The 12,088-nt window shown below is 36.8% G+C and overlaps 2 protein-coding genes across 4 annotated transcripts in view; one reads left to right on the top strand and one right to left on the bottom strand.

Moving 5' to 3' along the window:
• The window catches only part of LOC113503572, a 20,847-nt gene extending 18,285 nt beyond the window's left edge, over positions 1-2,562 (top strand). For all 3 annotated transcript variants that reach the window (XM_026885603.1, XM_026885602.1, XM_026885604.1), the window contains exons 12-14: positions 311-413; positions 614-1,097; positions 1,183-2,562. In XM_026885603.1, coding sequence (XP_026741404.1) covers positions 311-413; positions 614-1,097; positions 1,183-1,863 — 1,268 coding nt within the window. In that variant the 3' untranslated portion in view covers positions 1,864-2,562. The remainder of the gene's footprint in view (positions 1-310; positions 414-613; positions 1,098-1,182) is intronic.
• LOC113503573 (aldehyde dehydrogenase, mitochondrial) lies at positions 2,557-12,088 on the bottom strand. Its single transcript, XM_026885605.1, has 11 exons — positions 11,877-12,088; positions 11,128-11,276; positions 10,751-10,847; positions 8,875-9,043; positions 6,753-6,901; positions 6,279-6,381; positions 5,517-5,693; positions 4,767-4,885; positions 4,290-4,454; positions 3,739-3,873; positions 2,557-3,465 (listed from the first exon to the last, which is right to left on the bottom strand). Exons 1-11 carry the CDS (start codon positions 11,970-11,972, stop codon positions 3,295-3,297), a joined length of 1,530 nt encoding a protein of 509 aa, XP_026741406.1. The 5' UTR covers positions 11,973-12,088; the 3' UTR covers positions 2,557-3,294.

Raw genomic sequence — 12,088 nt, 5'->3', positions numbered from 1 at the left:
TCTGTATCATTATTATGCATGCTATGGACTAATGCGGCGTACGAGATGCAGGGAATGTGAGTATAACTTTTTATTATCTCCATTATGAATATTGCACGATAACTAATTAAAAGTTTACCTTATAGTAGCTCACTACCTAACTAAAAAACTAACTCGAATAATTAAAGAACATATATCAATTAAATCATGTTTCAAAACTACCTATCAATTAACACATAAACTTAACAGTGTTGTGAGAATGTGCGTTTCTGGCTCATACATTGCTTATTTGCTCGCGTTAGATACATGAAGTACTTTTTAATGCTTCCAGGCAACCAATGGGATCAGTTTTGTCAGGCTCGCGACGCGATTGCTAAGAGCGTCAACTTTTCTCGGAGCCCCGAGGTTGCCCGGCGAAGAGACTCTGAAAAAGGGTAGGTACTCATATAAGTATTATTTCATCAGGATGAAGATATAGACATAGTTCTCTAGTGTTTAGCGACAGCTGACTCGCTATTAATGTCCAAATCCAGTATTGTGCATTGTATTTTAGATATTTATTATTCTCCAGCATTATTTTAAAGGTATTCAAAACTCTTCAAAGTTATCTTTTACAACATAATTTCTATTACAGAACTACGACAGAGGAACAAAAAGCGGAACCCAAAATCGACCAGTCAACCGACACGAGGAGCATAGAGGATTACATTCGAGATATGATACGGAAGGAGTTCCAACACCTGCTGCACGAAATATCAGACGAAACGTCGACAGCCTCCTCAATACCGAACAAAAACGAAGACATAGTCAACAAGGGCATCGCTAACATCATGGAATCACTCGCAAATAACGATGACAGAACGATAAAGAAAGAACCGAAGTCTTTCTCTCGAGTCAAGATTAACGGGAATAACAAACCCTTGTTACAAATCACTTTCAGTCGTTCCGGCGAGAACAGTTTACAAGTTCTAGACAACTGTGTGAACGTGACCATCTGTGATAGCACTGGTAACGTGGCGTGCACTAAGGATAAGCAGAACCAGTCGCTGGAAGACACGCTCACTGAAGAAGTGCACGTTAACGCTTTGAAGAGATGCCAGGCTTTCAATGCTTTACAGGTCAGTGCGGCAGGATCTTATGTAATCCCTATTCATAATACACGATATGGAAAACAAAAATTAAACATGTTATTTTATATTACAGGAAGCTAAAAGCACCGAAGATCTATACATAGACGACGACTTATCGACGATGCAGGACAACTTCGGTGGCCGAGTGAAACTGATACCGCTGCACGGCTCCCTACACGAGATATTATGTGAGAAAGAAGACGAGTGCTGCCTCATCAAGGTGAAGCAGGAGAACGGCTGCGACACGATATACTTCCGCTGCGATAACTCTGACACCGAATCGCGCGACGCTATCGACGGATCCACAGACAGGGCTCAGGACACCGTGGTCTTCAAGCGTAGCATCTCGCTCGTCGAGGAGAGGATACAACGCGTGTTCCCCAAAGACAAGCGCTGTTCCGCGGCCCTCGCCCGCAAGCCCAAGCCGCCCGACACACTGCGCGTCAGGCCCAAGTCAGAGATATACGTGCCCAAGCTCGACATCGAGTCCCGCGCCAAGAGCAACAGCAGCCCCTCCTTACCCACCTGCGACAAGTCTGACGAAGTCGAGGTCAATATAGAGAACGTAATGTGCTACCAGGACTCCTCGTCTGACGAGTGCGTCAAGTGCCAGGCCGAGGCAGACGACTTCGAGATAATGGAACAGAAGATCGACGCGGAGATCGCGCAGAGCAACAAGTCGTCGCTCACCTGCGGCTGCCTCGCCAAGATCTCCGAGGAGAACCTGTCAGTACTGACCGACGACAAGGACTGATTCATTCTGTTGATCCAGAATTAAGAACTTTATTGTTTAGTTTTAAACATTATAAATGTTGAAGCCATAGTACAAAATAATTACAAACTCATTATAATTATGGGCGAATAATATACTGTTGTTTTGTAAACTAATCGAAAATATTCGAAATGTCCAGTTTGACAAGTACAAAGTTGTTAGATTTTTGTATTACACGATTTGCATTATAGTAAATTATGTCGCTGATACTATTCCAATTATGTTTCTAATTTGTACTCGCATTTAGAAAACCCAAAGATATTTTCATAGGTTTTCTCTTATTTTAGATTATTGCCGTGTTTTAATTTGTAGCGTTTTAGTATTTATAGAACAATTCTATGTGATTTAGAGTAAGTGGCACCAATACATTCCACTGTTGTGATTTATAGAATAGATGCACCTTATAAAGGTTTTGCCTTATCTTTAATATTAACACTTTTAAATGTATCTGGTTGTTTTATAATCCATTTCTATTATTTTTAAATTGTATTAAATACACCAAAGGTTAATTAGTTGCCTTGCGTGGTACTATTTTATATGGCTTAGATTTTCTAAAAGTGCTGGTTGATTTATAAAATGTGTACTAAGTGATTTCTAAAGATTCCGTTTTAAATACTATTGTTATTATGTGTTGATTGATTTTAGATGTAACTGTTAAAAAATAAAACTTTGTACTTAAAAGCAGTATTTTTATTATAAAAATATAGTAACGAAGTATGGCACTGTACATGACCATGGAAGTACAAAAGACATTTTATGTGCGTATATTGGAAGACATTATATTAGAATTTTCTGATTTAGCATATACAAGCACAAAAAAGCATACATTAATGTTTCGATAGTTAATTTTAATGTAATGCATTGCTAGTCGTAGTATTAATTTTTTGTAAAAACTTATCTTTAAACAAAGAATAATTGCTGAAAATTAAGAAAATTTACAAATTGCACTTAAGATACTGATTCAACATAATCATAACGGATAACAGCTAACTTGATTTTTCATTACACGAAAACACTCATCAAATACATTTTTAAACCAAACAAAAGGTTCATACATTGCAATGGATTGGACCATGAGGAATTTAAAAGTACGTCTTTATCCTTAAAACTAAATAATGAATTTTAGGCAACAAATCAGTTAGTAGCAAGTAACGTGAACAAAGTTTTTTCGAGCTGTTTGGAATAAGCAAGGAAAACGCCTGTCACAAAACGTAAGTCTGAGTGTATGTTAATTACTCTTTCACTCTTAAACGACTGTATCATTTTTGATGATATTAATTGAAATTTGAACTTACATACTACCTACTTTTTATCCTTGAATAGCACCGCGTGGTGCAACTACCTGATAGGTAAAATACGCATATTATTTCTTACAGTTATTGTTCAAATTATTCATCGATAGCTTGTAATAATTTACGAGGTTTTGTCAGTAAGCTTGGTGACGACCGCTTTAACTTCCGTGTAGTTGTTGATACCGTAGGGTCCGTTCTCGCGGCCGATACCGGACTGCTTGTACCCGCCGAAGGGGATCTGAGGGTTGAATACGTTGTAGTCGTTCACCCAAACTGTGCCTGCTCGGAGCCTCTGCAAAAAAAATAAGATAATTTTTTGTAATTTTCTTTCACCAATAAGAAAACGTACGGACCAGCCCTTAAAAGTAGTAAAATTATACTTGACATACATTTTAAGAGTTTATAAAAGCAAAAAACCTGGCTATTGCTCTAATTTACGTATACACTGTGCCTGACAGGGTCTACAATTAAGCTGTAAACTCAGTTAACCACCTATTTAACATGAACTGTATGCAATAAAGAATTGAACTTGAAAATGGTCTACGCCGTTATAATTATAACGAACCTGCACAATATAGTTGGTCCTGTCGAGGTCCTTAGTGAAGACGGCGGCGGCGAGGCCGTACTCCGAGGTGTTGGCGCGCTCGATCACCTCGTCGATCTGAGAGAACTTCATGATCTGCTGCACTGGACCGAAGATCTGGAAATGTTATGTATAACATAGTTGTGTGGTTATTATAAATTCAGTTTTATGAGCATTTAGATAGAGGTAAAAAATATGGAAGATAGAAGTTGGTTTTTTAAATTGGTTAATGACCCTGAATGCTATACCGGAGGTCGTGGGCTCGATTCCCACCTGTGAAAAAACTGCCGACTCTATGTGTAATTTTTCTATTTCTGAATGTAGTTTAAAACAAATTAGAATATTTACCAGTTGTCTTGTACTCATAATAGAATCCTTATTTAGTTTTAAACTTTTTTGGTTGTGGAGACATTATATAATATTCTTCTTAGGTCACAGGTGACTTACAAACATTTCGCGGGCACTTTTTGGGCCCCAAGTATTTTCACATCCTTTTGCCTTGAAAAGAACAATATCATGTGTATTCTACGTACCTCGGTGGTAGCGATGTCCATATCATCCTTGACATCGCTGAAGACGGTGGGCTGCACGTAGTACCCGACATCGCCGGCCTTGCTGCCGCCGGTCACCAGCTTGGCGCCCTGACGCTTGCCGCTCTCAATAAGGCCTAGGATACGGTTGTACTGTTCGGCGTCGATCTGGGGGCAAGACATAACGAATTTGTGTTTCATAACGATGTTTCAGTTCACCGTTTTACGATTCATTTGTGACTACTGTGACTTGGCAGTCGCACGATCATTGTTAAGCTACTTCTTTGAACCCTTCGTGATTCCAAATTAAGATAAATACAGAAGTCCTCACGTGACATTCTACTTATTGCCAGCCGCGATTCGATATGTGTTCTTTATTAATTCAAAGGTATTCATATACATTTATATTTTATACAATTATACATTACATCTCTGGAGATTAATTTTAGATATGAGAATTATATGAAAATAGCGATTTACCTGAGGTCCCTGTTCAGTTTCGGGTTTGAAGGGGTCTCCGACCACACGCCTCTTGGCGCGCTCTGCCGCCAGCTCAACGAACTTGTCGTAGATTTTGTCCTCAACGAATGTTCTCGAACCTAATACACAAATATGTTACTATAATGGTAAAGTCGTGAAAATACATTTGCTTTTTAATGTAGTTATTTGACATCTATAACTAGCTAATATTTATATAGCGACGACAGCGTCACCTACATGTTAATGATATGACTTCATAAGATTAATTATTGTACCTATTTACCTATAGTTAGTTTCTACATATTTTATTTACACTTGTGTTTTTTTTTATTGTTTATTGCATAGTTTATTACATGTTCTATGGCATCGTTTCGAATCATCTATAATTTTGTGTTATAAATTACAAATAATTATATAAATAAATGTTGAATTTATGGTAAGTATTAAATAGACATTTTATCATAAACTTAATAAGTACTCATCGAAGAAAATTATTAAATGCAATTCTTATTATTATTATTTTGTATAAACCACTCCTTCAGTAAGGAATTTAATCGTTTTTGTGGGTTTCGCGGGTGGTTTCAACAAACATATAAGTCCCACGCACAAAGACAAGCATTCTTTCAAGTCTCGAAACAAGCATTCGTGGTGCACACAAAAGTTTGTCCTAGGCGGGGATAACATTCGGCTATCCGGACAATTAAGAAAACACAAACATTTGTACATGTTTAGTTTCTTGTTCGTACGTACCAGCACAGCAGCACTGTCCCATGTTATAGAAGAGCGCGAAGTGAGCGGCTTCCACTGCCTTCTCCAGATCGGTGTCGGCGAAGATAATGTTGGGTGACTTGCCGCCGAGTTCCAGAGTGATGCGCTTCACTGAGCCCGCCGAGTTGCGCTGGATCAACTTGCCTACCTCCGTCGATCCTGTAGGTAAAGGTATTATAGAGATGTTTGGAGATACCTGAAGAAATGTGGAATTAAAATCTGTCTATTTTGATACGTAAAATTTCAGCACAATGTGAAATCGGGAGTTGGAATGCAAGATTTTATTACAGACTAGCTGTTACCCGAGGTTTCACCCGCGTAATACTTTTTTCTTTTTCGCATTTTTTCCACGTTTCTCATTTTCTTTTCCCGTCTAAAGCTTCCCTGGACTGGTACGAATATTTCAAGACTAAAATAAGCCAATTCGGTTCAGCCATTCTCGAGTTTTAGCGAGACTAACGAACAGCAATTTATTATTATATATAAGAAAATAAAGGAACAGGTAAAAGTGAGAGAACAGTTTGTAAGATGGTATGAAAAATACCTAGTTATAGCAATAATAGCGACCCTGACAGACGATTTCCTGCATAATATTCCAAGCGATTAGGACTTTTTTCAGCTGAAATTTCAAATAATACAGGGGCTCATCATAATAAGGCAGAAAAATACCTTCAAATTGGTCCTGCTTCGCAGAAGTTCAGGGACATACACACGTACATTATAATGATATAAATAATGTTTTACCAGTGAAGGCGATCTTGTTGACATCAGGATGGTCGACGAGCGCGGCGCCAGCCTCGCCGTAGCCCGGCAACATGTTGACCACTCCCGCCGGGAAGCCAGCTTCCTACAAATAATGATTACAATTGAAAATCTTTAACGCATAAGCTATCAAGCTTCAGGATTGAGGGATAGAGAAGAAGCTGACTTATCCAACTTTAAGGTAGTTTTTGTGAAGCTACTTTTCATTTCCGATCTGAAGAATAATTTCCGAATACTTCATTTTATTGCTTCTTTATATTTTAAAATGGCGAAGGAATATGTTATGTAAGTCAGTAGGCTACTTTAATCAGATTGATTTTCAAAATTATACAGATCTCGTGCACGTGTTGATCTTACGGCCCATTTTAGAAGTGTACCTACTAATATTAAAGAGCTGAAAAGATTGTCTTATAATTATGATTATTTTTTATTCAATTTTGTTTGTTATTATGATACCTTGACGAGTTGCGCGAGGTAGAGCGCGGTGAGCGGCGTCTGCTCGGCGGGCTTCATGACCACCGTGCAGCCCGTGGCCAGCGCGGGGCCCAGCTTCCACGCCGCCATCAGCAGCGGGAAGTTCCACGGGATTATCTGACCGCAAACACCTTGGAGGAGGAAATAAGTTATTTGTAGTTTACATCTAGATCTAAATATAAGTATTTTATTTTGACTTTCCAAGACTATTAAGTATTTGTCGGGCGAAAATTTAATCTGGAACCCATTAAATCTATTTAGCTGCGTATACGATATAAGTTTACTGTGAATTACTTGTACTTCTACATGTTCAACTTTTCATACTGATCAAAAGTATTCAAAAGCCTGATAAAACTATCTCACTTGTAACAATCTGTATTCTAAGAGGTCACAGTAAAGTACGGTTTCATAAAGATGTCAAAAAGCAACAATCCTGTGAATTTTCCATCCATACATGTGTTGAAATTAAAAGATTGATACATACAAGATAATATATGTCTTATCAAATGCAAGGAACATGCAACTCATTATCCGAAATTGAATGTCTTGTAAACAACTAAACAACGAATAAATTCCTGATTAGATTGCTGATTTTGCAAATAATAACTGCAACATTGATAATGCAGTGATATGATGCAGTGTTTGGTAATCCATTTATGTTGATACTGATACTATAAGTCTATAAGTTTGTTTTTAAGCAAATCGCTGGATGGTGGATCTTCAAAAATAATATGTATGCGATAGCTATCATTTTAGAAGTTTGCCTTGTTTTCTTGGAGACCATTATGTATATCGGACTTTGCCGAAACACTGTTGTATGCCATTTGTTTGATATCATTATAATAACTTTAGGGAATTGGATTTAAGAACGGTTTATGAGTATTTGATCTTCCGACTAGTTTCGGACCTAGTTCAACCATTGTTCGAAGTTTCCAGAAAGGCGAAGGATAGTGAAAAGTACAATCTATTGGTTGCTTCAAGATACATTACTGTTGTATAGCAGATCTCATCTAGGTGCTATATTATGTCTGTGAAAATGCATAAATGTTTGTTGCGAGTAGGTTGCCTTCTGTGGAATTCGCGATCCTTATACATACGCATGAGTAAACCGTTCCTTAACAAGTATGAATTGTTTGATAACACAGAATGTTATCAAACAATTGACGTATAGATGATAATGTACGATCACTCTGCCTATAAACAAGAAGCATTGTCATGGTTTTTAACTATTTCTTCATTGAATCACTCCATAAACAAGGTAAAATTAGATACACCATTCTAAACATATGGGTCCTTGAGAAAATATCACTATGACTTGTAAGTTTTGTCGCTTCAAATTTTATAATTTACAATATTATAGAGAATTTTAAAGACTCAGGACAGTATTTTATGTCGTATAAGAGTTGTGTTATTCCCAAGATTAGGTTGTATGTGAATATTGTTGGTATACGAGATAAGATAATATTCTAGAATTTATAATATGTTTCAAAAATTCTAGTGTAAATGCTGAATCATGTAGGTAGCTCACTAAAGCAGTGAAGCATGAAAATGTAATTTTGTAACTTATTATGTACCTATGATGTCTAGACTAGATGGAAAAGATGGTAATCACCTACCTATACCGTACCTATCGGTAAACATTAATTACCTAGCGCCTTATTGATTAAACAAGTTGTATAGTGTACACCATTGCTTATCTAACCTTCACAACACCTTAAACTTGTTAATACCGTGTGGTTATCGTTTTATAGGTGCTAACTTAAACACCGTTCATTCTGTACCCATTAAACGAGATTAATTTTTAAGTTTATTTCTATCTATCCTGAAACAGCGATCGGAGCAACACACTCTTTTTTCCGGTTGAGCGGAAGGGATTTTCAGACTAAATCCCAGCCATGTTCCTCCCTTTGCCCTTCGTGTACCGGGGCCACGGTACCCCTTTTAGACAGTCCCACTGCCCTGGCAGGCATCAGACCTACTGGGCTCCACAGAAACATAGGACTCTACGTCTGAACCTTCAAAAGACTCAGCTGTCTTCCATAAAAGTTAAATTACGAGAAAGGCGGTCTCGTAATTCGTCTTTATAAAAAAGGTTTTAACTCACCAACGGGCTCATGGCGGGTGTAAGCGAAGTATTTCCCGTCAGAGGGCAGCACAAGCCCGTGGCTCTTGTCGGCCCAGCCGGCGTAGTAGCGGAGGTTCTTGATGACCGCCACAACGTCGCCCGCGTACGAGGCTGAGTAAGGCTTGCCGTTGTCAAGGGTTTCCAAGCTCTGAGAACAAGGATTTATATTAAAGGAAGTTTTTGAATGGATTTCCTTATTTGGGGACGTCCTGCTATAATGAATATCATCTAAGTATGGAGGAATCGGAAACTAAATATGTACGAAGGTATGTATATATACATCTATGAAGATGATAGAGTTGTACGGGGACCTGTAAGGTGCCAACTGGAACGCAAAATTAGCCCGTTTTTAAATGCAATCGAAAATTCAAATTTAATCTGTCATAAATCAGTTAAAACTATTATTACCACTTTGGTTTTTGAAGTTTATGAAACATATCCTGAAGTATTTGTTACGTTGACTACTTTATTGATATAAACAAACGAATGACCCGTTTTGAGTCAAGGAAAAATGGTCACTTCACCTTAGAGATTCTGTGCGATGACCACTTGGCAATTGACCTACATAAACCAATGTTCCGTTTTTAGTTAAGGAAAATGGTCACCTAACGTAAGTAACAATTTTGCATCGTGTCTCGCGCAACTAGATGAACCTGCAATGCATGTGCAATTATTTTATTACAGCATCGGGTTCAATGAACGGACGACGGCCTCGACAACCAGGTTTGCGCGCAAATAGATATAATGGAATACAGTGAATCAAAGCAAAAAATAAACTGTAGAAATATATGTCTTAGAGAAAATATAGGTAGGTTAGTAGAAATATAGCTCTTTTTCTATCTAAAGAATAGAATACAATAAGACCTTCATGCATTTGTTTTTTTTATCGTGTAATAAGTTATTTATGAGATAGTATCATAAAAGCCTTTCACAATCAATCTATTTATATAACATTTGCATTCTTAGACCTAGGCAATATAAACACGAAATTTCATGAGAACCGGCCGAGCCGTTTCGGAGGAGTACGAGATTTTTTTTATATTAGATGGATAAACAAACTGTAGGTGATAAGAATGGCTTTGTATTCATATCGCAATCGCATTGCATCGCCGGCCTTAAAACCAATAAAAAAGGTATATTATTTTGTAAAGAAACAAATAACATTGCCGAGAACTAAGTGCCTATCTTCAATAGGTATCAGCATAATAAATATTATGCAAACATAACTTACGCAAAATTGATTACATATCGTTAATTTGCAGAATGACTGTCAGAATATGAAGCTATCGAAAAGTATATATTTAACACTACTGTCAAGGTTCATCGGAGATCAGATAATATCGTAAAATTATGTTTACAAACCATGTTACAAAACTTTATACTGATAGATCTATAAATTTATTATTTTGAGCACAGTGAAACCACTTATGCTCATAAAGAAAAATATAGTTAACATAGTTTAATTATCTAATATATAAAATTCCCGTGTCACAATGTTAGTTACCGTACTCCTCCGAAACGGCTCAACCGATTTTTATCAAATTTTCTATGCGTATTCAGTAGGTATGAGAATCGACCAACATCTATTTTTTATACCCCTACGTGATAAGGGTTGCTCACACTAAAAATTATTTTGTTTATTTTTTGGACGACATTTTTTTTCACGACTCAACTAGAAATAATTCATTAGGCAAAACAATGTTTGCTGGGTCAGCTGGTAATATAAATAAAACATAAAAACTTCATTCAACCATGCAATCATCTCACAACACACATGCATTCAGACACAATCTTCTTCCATACATCCACAGACATATACAATTTGGTCTGAAGTCCAAGATTTTTGTTAACTTACAGCTAAGTATGTCCTGTCCCTCTCAACAAGATCAGCCAGCCTGTTTAGCAAGTACCCACGCTCGGAGGCATCCATTTTCCTCCATGGAGAACCAAGCCTATGAAAAAAATAAAATTGTTTGAATATGGAAATACAATAATTTTTATACTTCAAATAAATTTATGTTTTTAATACTATGAACTGGCATTATCACACTTGCACTAAACACAACAAATAGTTTTTTTTTGTATGGACAATAGGTTTTGTTGAAACTTAAAATACACATTTAAGGAGTTCCTTGCTAGTCTCTCCAGGAAAGACATTGACACACCCAGAAATTCTACATTAGATGAATGGCTTTTATACTAAAAAATATTTTTTTTTTAATAGGTTCATACTTAAAAGCATCCTTGGCAGCCTTAACAGCCTTATCAACATCAGCTTTGCCTGCCTCCTGGACCTCAGCAATGACTTGTCCATTGGCCGGGTTCTCAGTCTTAAATGTCTTGCCATCTGATGACTTCACCCACTCATTGTTGATGAAGAGCTAGAAGATACACAAAAAAAATTGTAATTATTGTTATTTATGTAGACATTAAAATCTGGTTTGATATAGAATCTATGGGATTTTGTTTTTAATCTGACCCATTCTGCCCCATTCTTGGATAAATGCCTGCTTAAATACTTTTCAAACATATTTGGTTTGCTACCTTCACAAGTTTATATATTCACAAATAGAAGGTAGATTATTATAATAAGCAAGATTAAAAATAATATAATAATATTCTTACTGCTGTTTATTTTCACTTTTAACTCAACATTTATTATTCAGCTTATAATTATATCATTAGAAACGATTTCCGTTCATAATAAACTCCAAAAAATATATTATAATATTAAATTAAATGCATATGACCTTCAACACGAATATGTTTATCAACTCATACGTAACGTAACAGTAACACACGCTTATTATTCAGACCGGCTAGCTGGCCTTGAGAACCGAAAATATCATAAATAGTCTTGAAGTACTTCTATCATTACAGATTACAGATATTAAAAACAATATAACGTTTTTTTAATAAATAAAAAACGCATGCAATTAAATAACCAACAACTATCCCTAAAACCCAGTTTTTTTACTTACCCCGGTGTATAAAATTTCCGGGTTGGTTTGTGGGGCCGCAGCAGCGGTCGCAAATCTTGCATTTTGCTGAACAACTTTGCTAATTTGTCGTAACATTTTTAATATTTGACGCAGGCGGCCGACCCTTCAACAACCAGTACAAAACCGAAACTGATGATTCTAACCGACGAATCACACGGTTTATCACACAAGAGCCGGCTGTCAATAATGTA

This window comes from Trichoplusia ni, chromosome 19, assembly GCF_003590095.1.
Source record: "Trichoplusia ni isolate ovarian cell line Hi5 chromosome 19, tn1, whole genome shotgun sequence".
In the NCBI taxonomy this organism is placed as follows: domain Eukaryota; kingdom Metazoa; phylum Arthropoda; class Insecta; order Lepidoptera; family Noctuidae; genus Trichoplusia; species Trichoplusia ni.
The sequence above is the reverse complement of the archived record's forward strand: the minus strand, read 5'-3'. Positions and strand labels throughout refer to the sequence as shown.